This window comes from Schistocerca serialis, chromosome 10, assembly GCF_023864345.2.
Source record: "Schistocerca serialis cubense isolate TAMUIC-IGC-003099 chromosome 10, iqSchSeri2.2, whole genome shotgun sequence".
In the NCBI taxonomy this organism is placed as follows: domain Eukaryota; kingdom Metazoa; phylum Arthropoda; class Insecta; order Orthoptera; family Acrididae; genus Schistocerca; species Schistocerca serialis.
This window is the reverse complement of record NC_064647.1, coordinates 158,376,847-158,393,511: the sequence shown is the minus strand read 5'-3', so window position 1 is coordinate 158,393,511 and position 16,665 is coordinate 158,376,847. Positions and strand designations below refer to the sequence as shown.

General features: G+C 38.7%; 1 protein-coding gene across 1 annotated transcript in view; it reads left to right on the top strand.

Moving 5' to 3' along the window:
* LOC126424525 (WD repeat-containing protein 36) overlaps positions 1–16,665 on the top strand; it is a 114,047-nt gene that overhangs the window by 39,318 nt on the left and 58,064 nt on the right. The window contains exons 3-4 of the mRNA XM_050087259.1: positions 6,527–6,754; positions 9,228–9,431. Of these exons, the coding sequence (XP_049943216.1) occupies positions 6,527–6,754; positions 9,228–9,431 (432 nt within the window). The remainder of the gene's footprint in view (positions 1–6,526; positions 6,755–9,227; positions 9,432–16,665) is intronic.

Sequence of the window (16,665 nt, the reverse complement as noted above, 5' to 3'; positions counted from 1 at the left end):
CTTTCGTTCGGTAAGTCACATCATCTTTGTTTTTAGATGTATTAAGATAAAGTAATGTGTATAGACATAAGTAGTTCTTTTGATTTGTACACATAGGCATAAAATTAACAGCAATGAGAAGTAATACACTACTCCATGCATAGCAAAAGTATAAACAAAATTAGCTTATGGCTCAGCTGTCACATGCTCAACAATACTCGTTGATGGCAGGAGAGGAGACATTGACCTGTGCGCATGCGCGACAGGCTGGCAGAAAGTGCAACCAAAATAGGAATGCAATATGTACCTGACTTAAATACAAAATAATCGGAAATACTACACAAATACATCTACTGTCTAAGAACTAAGGAACCTATTGATATACGTACACAGAGATTTAATTAAATACTAAGCTATATACAACATAGCCTGAGGCTTAACTACGACCAGTTGTTGTTTTCCGGTGTAGTGTGACTTAGTTCAATACCTGGAGATATTTCAGTGAATTGCACTGTGTGTGTACGTCGCCAATTTGTGTTCCTGTGCAGTTATTTTGCTGTCCAAAGGTCAGCTTCAGTACAGCATAAGGCATGGCATTGTTGCCGCGCGTCGGCCACTGTTGCGGCTGACTGTTTCTATTCATATTCGGCATAGGGCCTTGTGATAGTGAATTTGCTTGCTTTTGGAAATTTCTTTTAAATCGTTTGTTTTTTTCCATTCCCGTTACTGTACTCATTACCTTTGGGTATGTAATTTTGCTGTCGTGTGTACCAACCTTGCTGTGTATTTTAATCATGTTTTCCTGACAGATTTACATAACTATATTGCTGTTGTGCCTGATTTTCTGTTGCTCTGTGGGGTACAGATTAAGTTGATAGAACCGAGCACTGACAGAAAATGTTCAGTGTTGTACGCAGGTGTTGTGACTAATTTTTCTGTAATGTGATATGGTAAATGACTTTTCAAAATTTTTGACACGTCTGCCTGTGATATTGGTTTCGTCCAGTAGTGCGTCTTGTTCAGGTATTTTCCAAAGTATCTACGTAGACTACCGTATTTGCCATTGAATGGTGGAGGGTTGAAAACTTCGCGTCTGAGTCTTTCTTGCACTGCTCAGACCAGTATTTGTTGAGGAAAGCTTGTTCAAATTGGATATAAGTGCTCCAACGTTCGGCCAATTCAGTTGGCCCAGTTGCGTGGAAATACATGACGAAAAGTAGTGATAAATAATATGGGATTCATTCTTTTACCTTCGGTAGTGAATGTAGGAAACTGTTGCTGTCTCAGCAAACCTTGGTCTGCAAAAATAGTTGACAGACTCGTGGCATTTTCAATTGTATTTATTTTGTTATTGTAGTTACCTGTAATTCTGGCTGGTAATTGTTCAGGTGTTGGGAGTTGTGGATATGTTTACATTTTGCAATCTACAACTGTCACTAGTAGCTGCTGTGGGACTCGTGACAATTTGTGAATAGATACCAACAGGTTGGGGTATGTTCACTGTAGCCTGTGTATTATTTACATGCATGTTTAGAGATCTGGTAATATTTTCTTCTAAAAGATTGCGGATCCTATTTTCCGCGGCTTGTAGGATAATGTTTACCTTGTTCACAATATCTTCTTTCTCTCCTTCTTAGTGCATGCTGAGTCAACTTCTAATGTTGCTACCCTTAATGTAGCTCTTCTACAGCAAGAGGTGCACCTTCACAGTCATTATTTAGTTTGTTAACGACAGTGGTTACCTTTTTCATGTCGAAACCAACTGGTTTTGTATGGCTTCAATGTCTGTGTTTGTGATTTTCTTTATTTGTTATTCTACTCAGCCGTGATGGTCATTAAAAGAATCTACCTTCTGTTTTACCTGCATAATGTTACTGTTAACTTCAGAAATTACTTCATGCTTTACTTGTGTTTTCATATCATTCAATTTTTATCGATTTCAGTGCGAAAATTTTTGACTAAGTCATCGAATTTTTGTGAGACCGTGTCTTGCAAATCCTTGAATATTTGTTTTTGTTCTTGCTTCATTGCATTTAGATCTTGCGTAACAATGTTTTGTTGCTGTTTTACCATGTTCATATCTTGTGTGACTGTTCAGATTCTGTGTCAAACATTCATGAGTGGTATGTCGCTCTGGGGGAGGTGTGTGACATTGTCTCGTCAGTTGTAAACATTGTGTCTTCAAGGTTATTCTGATGTGGAGTGTCACTGTCATTTTTCACTCCTGCGACACTCATCTCTGATCTGCATAAACCTTCTGCAGTAGGCATGCATGGCGCGTGAACTTCGATTGTTCGATCTTGCAATTCCTACACCATCTTGGCTGAGTGCGTTTCCGCTATCGCTATCAACAATGGGCATATATTTTTCGGCCATTTTATATGAATATGCAAAATATAGAAATTTCACAAAAATGTTAAAATTTCATACGCTAATTATTACATTTGATAATCATCTATTATAATGTGCAAACTACTGTGTCACAATTCGTTATGTTTTACTGACAATGTGTATCACACTGAAAAATTCCTGTAAATTTTTCGCCAATAAAATCCAAGGAAGGGAACAATAGGAAAAGGTTTTTATCTACATCAAAAGAGGCACTACAAAGCGTAACCATGCAAGCAACTTGCATAGCCATCCTACCTTTGTTGCGCTGAACAAAACAGCTTACTTTGGAAAATTTTTACATAACCTGCGTCCAGTTCTTATTTCTTTCAAAAATTTTCTCCTTAATTTTGCCTTTTTGCATTACTTGCTCCCCGTCATGATTCATGCAAACAGAAAATACAGGCAATTGTTTTTTTATAATTCATAATGATGACATAGAAATTTCTTACTATAAAAATAGTTAACAAACACTACTCACGGCCGATGTCGTGAAGTCCTTTCACACGGGTTGACAGTTGTAATGTGAAATAAATAAATACTGAAAATGATTGCATTACTAAAATGTCTGTGCTTATCTTAATTTTTCTTGGCGATTGGACTTCGCTGACCTTTTAGTTGAAGCTGCCGGCAGCAGACTCCGGGAACACCAATGCTTTTCATAATCATGAAAATCCTCTTCCTATAGTATTCATCTTCACTTACTTCAATAAATAAAATGCTGGATATTGTTTTCTAACACACATCTGATACATCAAGATCGCAATACTTCATATCTAAAGTCACACATCTTCATCGTCCTTCTACATACGAGAGTCTTAGAGAGAGAGAGAGAGAGAGAGAGAGAGAGAGAGAGAGAGAGAGAGAGAGAGAGTGTGTGTGTGTGTGTGTGTGTGTGTGTGTGTGTGTCTAGAACAAAAAACTGCACAAAAAGTCTCTTCATTTGTCTGTGCCTAACCGCGCATTAATAATTAACAACTTTGCTAATGCTTCTCTTCAATAGATGTTTCATTTTGGTTTTATTCTTAAATAAATATTAACTTTGTAGCATCCTGGGGGTCTTTAATCATGTATTTATACAACTTACACAGATATTATTGGTACAGAAGATGCAAAAATGTTACAGAGTGTTTGCAGAGGAAAATGTTGCACTTTGTCACATGCGAATAATTAAATTAGCCAAAAAGGCTAACATTCATAACAGACTGTAAGTGTTCACATTCTGCATCATGTTATCAATGTTCTTCTATTAAAAGATGATCAGCAAAGTTTCGATCTTTCTTCCGCAATCTCCAGCTTCTCTCAAGTTCAGGTAGTTATTGGTATTATAAAATGCAGGTCTGTAGTCTTGAGACTTTAATTTTTTTCTAAGGTTGTCTGAAATGTTGCCGATATATGGGATTGTGCACCAGGCTTTGTAACTACTGATAAATTTCTGTAGCCCGTTGTACAAAATGGTTTAATCTTATGCACATTCTGTTTTCGTAGTACGTTGTCAATCTTGCTCAATCCAGCCATTGCAGGAAGTGATACGTTTGATGACCTGCTGTTCCGTTCGAAAGGCTGACACAGATAATGGAAAAGATATGAGGCAATGTGACATCATGTGGGAAGTTGCCTATTTGTGGCCGTATGGTTGCTTTGGGATTACTGTATCTGTATCTATGTTTTTTCATTAATTGATAAATAAGTGTCTTGTTGTGTTAATATCTATATGCCCAGGATTGTGTAAGAAGCTGAAAGCCAACGCATGACCAAATAAACATAATTTTGCAGAACATTAAGAAGTTTTTTCTGTCTTAATATAATGATCATGTTCTGCCCAGCAGCGACGGAAAATTCAGTTAACTTATGTATTTGTTTATTTTTTTATTTATTATTCACAATGACAGCGTTTTATCGGAAAAGTTAACAAAGGCCGTACAACTTGCATTATTGTGGTTAATAAAAAAAATGTATATAGGAATTGTTCTTGGTACTTTAAACATTATGAAAAAATAAAAATATTAATACTACAAAAACGCTAATATTACTACTACTTTCTACCACTATAAAATTACTATGAACCCCATAACCAATTACCCATCTACTAATACTGCTGTTGGTACTATAGATTTTGTTTTGCTTAGATTCATTTATTGGTGCGGTTGTTTCCACTACTTGATCCGCCCACATACAACCACAGTCAATAGCCATATTCTGCTGGATTCCTTGGACATAAGTCAGAACATCAGCAGCGTTTCTGTTGTAACAAGTAATTCCACATTTCACTATAACATCTTAAGAACCATAGTTCTGTGATCATTTATACCAACACTATTGAAAGTCTAAAAACTATTTCATTCACTAGTTGCCGACTTCAGTTACCTTCTCTCATTTTGCAAAGTATATTGTCTTGTGAGGGTGGCAGCATGCTGACATGTGGTTGGATGCCTTGTGAAGTAGTTGTTGGCCTTCATGGATAATGCACAGTCACAAAGGAGAAACGAATGACGTCTTTCGGGAACACTGTAAGTGATTTTTTAAAAATCTTCCAGTCTGTCAATGGAAGGCATATCCTTACTACAGCATTATTTTTATTTTGATCAGATGCTATGTCTGAGAACAGGTGTACTTCTCTAACATTCTTCATTACATAGTTTTCAATGTAGTGGTACAGGAATGAAGAGATCTCATTTGCTTCCTTTTTCGCTTCACCTTCCTGATACACGTATATCATGGAACGCTTGGACCTTATATCATAAATGCAGAAACAGTTAACCCACAGCTGACGTAAATAGAATGTTTCCTACACTGGGATGTTTGGCAGAGGCAGGTTTTGCATGAAGTCGAAAGCTAGTCCAACGATGTCATTCCTGCCCATACATTCTTGCTCATGTGTTCTAATGAATTGATAAAATGTCCTGCTGCACCACTTGTGAATATCCAGCTCAAGTTGTGCAGCTGTTTTACTACTGTCAGAGGTATGTGGACCTTTCAACTTAGTGGGAAGTTTCTTACATTTGCCACATACATCAATTTGGGTACGACCAATAGGAAAATTGTAATTTTCTCGAAAATGTTTCCTATAGAAGTCGTGTTCCATATTTACTTCTGGATAATTCGTAAGGAACATATCATGCATAGTTTTTGGATCCAAGGGTGCATCTAGGTATTTCATTTCCTTCCCAGCATAGTGAGTTTCTTTGAGTGGGAAAGATGTGATGTGGGTATCTATCAAATGTATTACGTTTTCCAAAATTTTTGTTGTGCTTGGATTTGGCCATGCATGGATTTGGCCCTTTCGTGTCCTTTGGAATTTGACCTTGAATTAGTAAATGGCAAATAAGCACATTTCTGTGATATACCATGAAGACTGAGAAAAGCACATTTGCAGACATGAATTCTTCTACCATAGACAGTGGCATGGTAAACAAAGGAATGTTGTTTCTTGATGCTGTCAATGTCACTGACAACTTTTCTTGGCCTTCTTATCGAAATTTCACCTGCCACAATTAACCCTTGTAGATAAATATCCTGACTATTTTTTTCCATGTTTAAAAAGTTTGAAATTATCGTAATGTAATCATTCTCACTGATACATTAGAAACATTCCATTCGGCATCCAGAATTTATCAAACAATTGCAAAGCCTGTAGTGCATATTATGGAATTTATATTACAATAAACTTGTTGAATGGATAAATGTCAGTACTTGATTTTTTTCCTCTTATGCTCACTTTCATTTCACTTTCATTTGGGAGACATTTTGAAAGATGCCATTCAATAACCTACAACAACAGTCAACAATAACCATGACACATCACGAAGTTGGCACCAAGTTAGTGTTCTGTTATGCTTTCTGTATCTGTGTTGGCATAACGTGCGTCTTGGTCTGTTTAATACATTTATGTGACTTAGTTCCTTTCTCCACCAACTGATTCAAATACAGATCAGTTTTGATCACAAGGATTCATTAAAAATTAATAATGAAGCATCCAAATGGTAACTGGTTTTGATTTTATCAGAAATCATTTTCAGACCACGTCCCATCAGATGGTGAAAGAGACAATGCCTAGAGCATTGGTAAGTGTTGGAGGACACCACTGGTGAAAATTTTCATTATTTTATTTTTGTTTGTTTTTATGTCATCACTTCAGACATAATTATTTGTGTTGCAGATATTTGCATGGCGGCGTGGTGCGGAACTCCAACATACCTACGGGCAGCCCGGTGGCCCAGATGTGAAGCTTTTGCTGCCATTCGGTCCGCACCTGGTCGCGGTGGACAGCAGAGGAGTGTTGCGTGTGTGGGACATTAAGGCCGAAGATGTCTACACAGAGCTCAGCTTCGAATGCAGTTTGTTCGGGCCCTCTGCACTGGTGCACCCGAGCACGTACCTCAACAAGGTTTGATGGGTGTTTCCTTCTTATGGCATGTCGATAATGTTACTATTAGTATAAAATGCTATTTTGACATGTTATCATGTCTTTGATGTGATGTTGTGTGTTCTTGTGAATAGCTGTGTGAGGGGACAGCTAAGCTATCTGTGCATTTCACTCACTACATTATCAATCTACTTCAGCTTCATCTGTTTTACAATTGGTTGCTTACTCATTCATTTTGGTATTTTTATCGAGTCCTACATTTTATGACACGTTTTGAAAATGCTAATGAGGTCTTCCTTTAGCTTTCTTTCCTGGTATTGCTCTTTCTAGAATGTTTACAAGGAACTGGTTGTGTCTTTTTATGTGACCTATCCACTTGTCTCATCCGTGTTGTATTCCTTACTATTCTTTCGTTATCAGAGCCTCCCTGGTTAGTTGTTGTATCAGTCCCCTTTATACCGAACTGGCATCTACGGCACCTCAAATGCTTCAAGAGATTTCATTTCTTTGTGAGATCTGACATAGTTTGTGGCACATAAATCTGTAATAGCTTCCAGTGAAGTGTTTGTCTTGGTCACAGTTGGATAACTGGTTTCAGTTGTGGAACAACTATCTTTAGATTGGTTTTTATTTTTCTGGTCTCCAGAGGGACGACGACTTTGATACTGTCCGTGCTAGTTGTGATGTGTGAGATCTTGATCTCTGCAGAACTACCACAGCTTACATACCTCTGAACCTGCTTACTGTGTTCAAGCCTTTGTCTCCCTCTACAGTTTTGACCCCCACACTTCCCTCAGGTACTGAATTGATGATTCCTTGATGTCTCAGTGTGTGTCACAGGCCGGCCAGGGTGGCCGAGTGGTTCTAGGCGCTACAGTCTGGAACCGCGTGACCGCTACGGTCGCAGGTTTGAATCCTGCCTCGGGCATGGATTTGTGTGATGTCCGTAGGTTAGTTAGGTTTAAGTAGTTCTAAGTTCTAGGGGACTGATAACCTCAGTAGTTAAGTCCCATAGTGTTCAGAGCCATTTGAACCATTTTGTGTGTCACATCAAGAAGTTCCTTCTTTTAGTTAAGTCGAGACACAAAAGTCTTTTCTTACCAGTTCTATTCAGTGCTTCTCATTGGTTACATGATCTACCTGTCTAACCCTCAGCATTGTTTCGTAGCACCACATGTCGAAAGCTTCTAATCTCTTCTTTTCTGACTGCTTATTGTCCACATTTCACTTCCATACAAGACTATACTACAGACAGATACCTTCAGAAAAGACATCCTAACATTTAAGCCTATATTTGATATTTACAGATTTCTCTTTTTCAGGAATGTTTTTCTTGTTTTACCAGTTTGCATTTTGTATTCCTCCCTTCTTTCCCTTCTGTGCAGATGGTAAAACTCATCTACTGTGTTTAATGCCACATTACATAGCCTAATTTCCTCAGCATCACATGGTTTATTTCGAGTTCTCTCCATTACCCTTGTTTTACTTTTGTTGATGTTCGTCTTATAACCTCTTTTCAAGGGATTATCCATTCCATTCTTCTGCTCCTTGAAGTCGTTTTGTGTGTCTGACAGAATTACAATGTCATCAGAAAACATCCAAGGTCTTTATTTCATCTCTCTCAGCTGTAATTCCATTTACTAATTTCTCCTTAGTTTCATTTACTACTAGGCCAATATACAGGTAGGATAACATCAAGGATAAGCTGGAGCCTTGTATCATTTTGAATAGTTCCCCTACTCAACAAAGTGGAGACACACAGTTACAATATAAGTGCAGTAGAAGTTAAGTATAGCAAGTCTTCCATTTAAAATATACAGAAAAATTCGAATAATAAAATGCAGCATTTTTAAAATCCTAATAGCAAAAAATACACTGTTAGAAAATTACATGAGAAGTCAGTCTTGTACAGATGTTTATTACATAATGTAATAACTCTACTAGAAAGTGCACAGAAACTAGAATGACCCAAGTCTTGTCTTAATTATTAAGTGTAAATTCAGAACTGCTTCTCTGTTGCCTTTGTCCTTCCTAAAGCCAAACTGTCTGTCAGCTGGCATGTATGTTATTCAGCCTCTTGGCTGCATGAGCTGACAAGCTGATTGTACAGTAGATGTTTACGTTACATTTAAATTCCAAGTAGTATCTCTCTCTCTCTCTCTCTCTCTCTCTCTCTCTCTCTCTCTCTCTCTCTCTCTCTCTCTCTCTCTCTGTGATCTAGATTTGTATGAAAATTTGCTTTAGTAGGTCATTTATTCAAATTACTGGTTTCGAGTAACTGTGTTGCCATCTTTGGATCTGGAAAAGTAGTGCATAAGATCTGAAGATGGCAACGTAGTTGAAGAAATGCTCTGCTAAAGTGATTTAGGCATTCTGAAATTTGTTACTTCTGTTTTCACTCCTCATATTTTAATGATTATGGAAGATGTAGTCTGCTCCTTTTACCTCCTTTTACACGTTATTTGTTGTAATTTTATTTCTGTTTGTTTTGCAGATACTTCTGGGGAGCAGACAGGGACAGATGCAGCTGTGGAACATTCACAAAGGTGCACTGATACACACATTCAAAGGCTGGAGGTCCCCAGTGACTGTGCTCGTCCAATCTCCAGCTGTCGACGTGGTGGCTGTCGGCTTGGAAGACGGCCGAATCGTCCTGCACAATCTGCGCTTTGATGAAAGCATTGCCACACTTGTGCAGGTAATTTGCTCTCGCATGGGCATATATGTGGAAGGGATATTCACAAAGTTCTTGCATTGATGAAGGAAAAATATTATTCGGGATATCAGTTTTTTAAATTATTTATTCCAAAGTTCTCCTCTTTTCATAATGGCTTTCTCCAGACCATCCTATTTCAGTCCTACTTTTTCTTTTCCTTGTGCCTGAGTTTTAACATTAGCCCAGTATTTCCACATTCATTTCCTATGCTGCATGAAAGGAAAGCAGTGCTTGAGGAGGAAGTGAGACAGGATTGTAGCATATCCCCAGTACATAGAAAAATTTGGCAGAGGAATTTAAGTTGAGGGAGAAGAAATAACTTTGAGATCTGACGATGACGTAATTCTGTCACAGACAGCAAAGGACCTAGAAGAGCAGTTGAATGGAATGGGCTGTATCTTGAGAGGATATGAGATGAACATCAAGTAAAATAAAACAAGTATAATGGAGTGTAGATGAATTAAATCAAGTGATGCTGAGGAAATTAGACCAGGAAATGAGACACTTAAAGTAGTAGATTTTTGCTATTTGGGCGGCGAAATGACTGATGGTGGCTGAAGGAGAGGGAATATAAAATGTAGACAGTCAATGGCAAGAAAAGCATTTCTGAAGAAAAGAAATCTGTTAACATTGAATATAAATTTGTAAGGAATTCTTTTCTGAAGGTATTTGTCTGGAGTGTACCCATATATGGAAGTGAAACATGGATAGTAAATAGTTCAGGAGGAGGAGGAGATTAGTGTTTAACGTCCCGTCGACAATGAGGTCATTAGAGACGGAGCGCAAGCTCGGGTTAGGGAAGGACGGGGAAGGAAATAGGCCGTGCCCTTTCAAAGGAACCATTCTGGCATTTGCCTGAAAGGATTTAGGGAAATCACAGAAAACCTAAATTAGGATGGCCGGAGACGGGATTGAACCGTCGTCGTTCCGAATGCGAGTCCATTGTGCTAACCACTGCGCCACCTCGCTCGGTAAACGGTTCAAACAAGAAGAGAGTAGAAGCTTTTGAAATCTGATATTGCAGAATAAGGCTAAAGATTAGATGTGTAGATTGTTAACTAATGAGGAGGTACTGAATAGCACTGGGGAAACAAGAAATTTGTGGCACAACTTGACAAAAGAAGGTGTTGGTTGATAGGATGCATTCTGAGACATCAAGGGATCATCAATTTAGTATTGGAGGGAAGTGATGGGGTGGGGTAAAAATCAAAGAGAGAGAGCAAGAGATGAATACAGTAAGCAGATTGCATTAGTTATACGAGATGAAGGTAGAGTAGCATGGAGAGCTGCATCAAACGAGTCTTCAGACTGAAGACCACCACCGCCACCTCCACCACCCAACAACAACAACAACTACTACTACTACTACTACTACTACAATTCATTCAACACTTCGGCCAATGTTTTGCCAGTTTTTAGTGTTTGCTTTTCTAGAAAGCTGAGGTGCTGCTGGAGCTTATTCTTGAGCAAAATCCATTTATGGGTATCCTTCAGTGTTATCCTCACTTCTTGCAGGTCTTTTTCTGCCTTACTGAACTACACCTCCTTCATTTCCTTATTCACAAAGCAGAAAATCCAGATGCTCAGCCTTTTAGAACTCATATGGGTAATGTAGCCAAAGAAAACAATTCTCCTCCTATGACTGGATGAATGGTGTCTGTGATCTTACGTAGATGTGGATAGAGTTTGTGGTTGTATTGTCTCCCACATTCACCTGGCTTGTTTAAAACTACACGAAAGTACTGATTTCAGTGATTACCAGGCCGAGATAAAGCAGCTCATCGAGTATTTTTCAAACAAGGTTCTAAGTGCTTACCATTTTGGCAATGGAAGTGAAATTGTTCGGCACTCCTTTCTTGGTTTCACATGTTGATTTGCCATTGTCACTCCAGTTAGAAGTTATTGACTGGCAAAATTCAACTTGCTGAATACTGATTCTACAACACACTCAATTTGTCATGGTGATATCATTTAATACAGCAAAAAATATTTCGAAAGCTGCACAAAAATGCCACACAGATCATTTGCATGTTTGGATCTACATACTCTTGTGAGCAGCTTTTCTCAACAATGAAAAAATAAAGGCAAAGTAACAATCTTTTTTTCAGAATACTACTCGACATTAATGCCGCAAACACTTTGATGCCTGATATATACACCATTGCTCTGAAAAGAAAATTTTAAATTTCAGAAGCCCTGTAAACATATTCACTTTCTTTTAAAATAGTTGTTTCTATTTCCATAACTTCATATTTGCCCTAGGTAGCACGTTGCTACATCGTAGCAGCTAAGAATGTGAGGTTCGCAGTCGTGAAAGACTAGGGAGGCAGACTAAAAGACTCGCTGTATCACCTGCTGTCCAGTGTGATTCTTTATGAGCAACAATGATCTGTAGAGCAGGGAGTGCAACACAGAGCTCATGAATTAAAACAGCATGGGCTAGATAGTCAACTTCAGGATTTACAGCCCCGAGAAATCTGGGAAAATGCAGGAATTTTTTCAGCCAGGAAAAACCTGAGAATTTTTTAGAATGCCAGAAATTTGCCATTGTTTTAGTTTTCAGCTAAATTTTTGTCATTTTGACTGATCAGAACTGAAACTTTAACAAAGAATTTTACTGTGGCCCACTACTGCAGAATAATACTGCAGCAACAAAACATAAACAAGATAATAACACCAAAAGAAAGCTTTAGTTGCAAAGGAAATAAGCTGTTTACAAAAAGAAAACACAATATACACACGAGTGTCTGCCGACAGCAAAATGTGTCAAAGGCTCTAGGATGGATACTGCAATACTTTGTAACAGCAAACTAATTTCGACAAGCTTGACGTAACAACTGTTTACATTTCTAACAAGTTGTTGGAAAATATTGTGAATGGTGGTTTGAGAAATATTACTTTCAAAGCAAACTTTTTTTTATGCCCTGTGAATTTGTTACGTTTGAGAATGTGTGATGAACTTTTTCAGTCGTGGAGCGTTTGACTCTTGTTCAAAACTTCGGGCTTTGAGGACCAGCCTCTTTAAAAAAATTCAGGCTCAGAACACCAACCGTTTATACTATTAATTAAAATTTGTGGCTGATATATCTTAAAGGGTAACACACACTAAGAAAAAAGAAATATTATATGTGGAAGCTTAGCTTTTCTTGTAGCGACACTGCATGTACTCTATTTTAAACCGTTAATTTTTCCAATTTGTGGGGTTGCCCTACTCAACAGTGATGTTGCTATTGGCTGACTACATCACGTGTCCTATGCTCTGAATGTTTGCTGTCGTTGACTGGTAAAATCGCTTGACATGACCTGCGATTGGCTGACAAAAGCGCATCACAGTTTTGATGTTTCTGCTTCAGAATCTACCATGCTGTATTTCGTGGAATTCGTCTCCTGCAGTGTGGCAAAGTTCTATGTTGGTGTATGAAACCTTTACCATTCAAAGGATTGATAAGTTTTACAGCTCCACAAAAGTATATTGTCACTTAACGGGGAAAACAGCATTTTCACCCAGGAAAAAGCATATTTTTAACCAAGAAAAATTCGGGAATTTTCTTTTTTCTTGTCCAGTTAGTGTTTCTACATTCAAGCCTGAGTCCATTTTCAAAACCTTTGTCACCCATTCTTTTTGGCCAGTTGCGAATCACTTTCTCAAGTACACAATTGATAAGTAGAGGAGGAAGTCCGTATCCTTCCCTGGCTGTTGATGTGATTTCAAAAGCATCTGAAATCTCTCCCATAAACATCAATCTTCCAGTGGCTTAGGAGTTAAAACAATTTTCACACTCAGGTTGCCACGTAGTCATTCTGTATTTAGTTTCATAATTGAAAAAAGCCTTTCACAAGTATGTGTTGATCGAAAAATGTTTTTCAGCCTCATTATGGAGATGTGGAAACTATTCCCGAGGACATGGTCAGTTTTATTATTAAAAAAAAACTTTTAAATGGGAATTACATTACATACCAATGAGTTCGTTCTCCACATGCGCAGGGACGCTTTCAACTGAAATGGCAAATTGTCTTGGAAACAGCTCGAAACAGATGTGTTATTGGCAGTGTCCTCAGAATGTTTAGAAAACTATCCTTGTAATTCTTTCAACGCCAGAATAAATTCTTCGAATTACTCATTTTCTTTAGTGTCAGTGAGCTTAGGAAAATAGATAGTGAATTTGTCTTTTCCGCAACACAATTTTCTCTTTAAATAGATCCCCATCAAATCAGAAATAATTTGTTTCTCCTTGCAGTGTTGTACTGTGGGCAGTGTGCATTCAAGCCTGCTTAGAATGCCTGGTTTGCAGTCTGTTCTGTATGTTCTGATTTTCGTTCCTGCTTTCCTTTTTCCTTCATAAATTCAGCAGTAGTGGGTTTTAAATGAAAAAAATATTCACTGATCCACCTTGACTTACGTTACATACACTGCATCTGTAATGTCATGGTGCAGTTTTAATTGGGCACAGAAAAGCGATGAAACAAGATAGAAGTGTGAAACATGATGAAAATGAAAGAGAAACTCTCCAAGCATGCATGTCAGTTCTGTGCAGTTTGATGTGGCTTCCATTTGTTGTGCTGCACACATCTAAATGGTAGTCTAATCCCCCCCCCCCTCCTCCCCCCCCCCCCCCCCCACCATGCCCCACACACACACCTGTTGTAACAGTGTGAATGTGTCTCTCATTCTCTTTTAAATGATGATTAATGCGGTTGATATGTTCACTGTACACACGCTGCTTCACGTAACCCCAAAAGGAAAAGTCTAATGGTGTAAGGTCTGGGAATTCTGGTGGTCATGAACTTAAGACCTCCCAATCCTATCCACCACTGGGGAAAGTTTTATTCAAAAACTTGAGAATATCATTGATACGTGTTATGTACGACTTCGTGGACTACAGAGTGGTTCGACAACTGTCATCGTAGGAAAGCTGTCTGCAATCAGAAACGATTAGTGAACAAGTTAATACAATGAACAGAAGGTTTGTATAACTTATATTTTTCCAAGCGTATGGAGACTCGTTACAGATAGTGCAGCAAGACTTAGAATCCAGCTTGTACAATAGCAACTAGGATGAGGATGGCTTTACCGAGCACAGACGACGGTATCGTACCGATGGGTCCCCAAGTGCAAGTTGGCTGAGCAGCTGCTGCCAGCCATTCTGTATTGCTGGGCCAGAAGGTGTTCATAGTCCAGAGCCACTGAAGGCGTGGCTCAGTGGGTCCGCCATATCCTGCGCGACCGATATTGGCATCGAATGGAAACTTGCCATTCCATTATTGACCCTGAAATGCTGTGCGGTGCTATCGGTACATGATACTGCAGTGTAGTGTTGAGGAGTGCAGTTGTGTTGAAGAGGACACCTTCTGGAAATTGTGGCTCTGCATACCACATACAATTGCAACATATTGAGGTAGTTGTTTGATGTCTCAGTCTATTCTACAAAGAAAAATGAGGCTATAACTAAATTGTGCATCAGGGCACGTCACACGTTCACCTTAGGGATGCTGCGTTTGTACTCTATGTAGGCACGAGGATTTTCAGGAGCCCTTATTCTGACATTATACACATTTGACGTGGCCACAGACGTGGAATTTTGCCTCGTCACTAAACACGACCTCCTTCATAAATCGTCTATCACAGTCGATCTCGATGAGCGTATCTGTAACAAACTCGAATTGTTTGGGTCTATCAATCAGTTTGATAGTGTTCAATAACTGCAATTTGTAACTCAAAAATTGGAGGTGTTCCCTTAAAATGTTATGAACTGTAGTCTGTTTCAGGCCTAATTCTCAATTGCACGCCAATTGTTGAGGACTCCTCAATTAGCTATCCTGTATAGCTTCTACAGCCCCCCTCTTATCGAAGACCTACGAGATAAGGTTTTGTCCAACAAACTACCGGCATCCTTTAACTGCTTATCCCACCAATTGATGTTATTCCTATGTGGTGGTTGTTCGTTGTACACGTGACAATTAGAATTTAGCAAGTCATAGAACACACTGAATTTACCTTTGTACCATCCACATCTTTTCTGAGATGCCCTGATCTGCTATTGCCACATGGTTCATTGTGTTGTGTCATCATCTATGTGTGCACACCAGTGAACGTCATACTACGGAAATTCTTTGTGATAGTGCCCTGTGTAAAGCAAGATTCAACCTTCTATTTTGTTTCTGTTAGCCACAATGAGCATTCGTAAATGCACCGTAACTTTGCGGATGCACTGTATTTTGCAGAAATATGTTAAGTCTCCACATGCTCCAGTCAATGCATTGAAACCTGTTGCAGCTGACAGTATAATTATGCGTGTGACTTCAGAAAATGCACTATTTGTACTGTCAGTTTCATCACATGCACCATACCATTGTCCGTGCTGCAGATTTAGCACAAAGTGCATCAAGATGCATAGAACAATGAATCTCATACAAATTGTCTGTCGATCATTGTAATTTTTGGTTCTTTCATCGTCAGCTAAATCTTTATATTCTTTCTGCATGGTGTTGTAATGTTGTTCCATGGTAAATCTGCAGTAATCGTTGATTATTCAACTGCAAGATAGATATTGCGAATTCTCATCCTTCTCTTCTGTCATTCCTACTCGTTTATAAAGGTTTGATGGCTAGAATCCATGTTTTTGTGCAAACACCTGCTGGACCTGTGAACTTCCTGTATACCACAAAAAATAGCGAGGGATAAACATCATTGACACCACAGTTTTGTCGAACTGAAGAAAGTCATGACAACTGAAAAGTGTTGCACCGCACTGCTACCGAATACTTCTGGTAAGGACTGAGCAATGCAAAGACCACATGGGTGCAGCACATTGTGTACATGGTGGAGTTCTACATGCCTTGGCAAAACCTGCTGTAAAGAGAAGTAGTAATGGTTGGGCTGTGAGGTATGTGTGGATCCTAGAAAGGAGGAAGGGGAGGGGATATGAACCATCCCCCTCTCCCCTCCTCCAAGGAACATTTTACTTTTACTACACGTGTTTATATTTTTACATAGAACAATTTCAGAGTTTCTCAGCTAATTTTTGTGAAACAAAGTAGTGTGGATGTTTACACTAAAAATGGTTGGGAATTTTAGAAATTTAGAAGCTATATTTAATACTGGATACTTTTCAGTGACTTGACAATGATCTAGACTACATGGGTGTGCTTGCAGCTCAACTGGTAACAGAAAACATTCAGTCAGGTGACCATATCTCCTGCCAACAACTGATCTGAC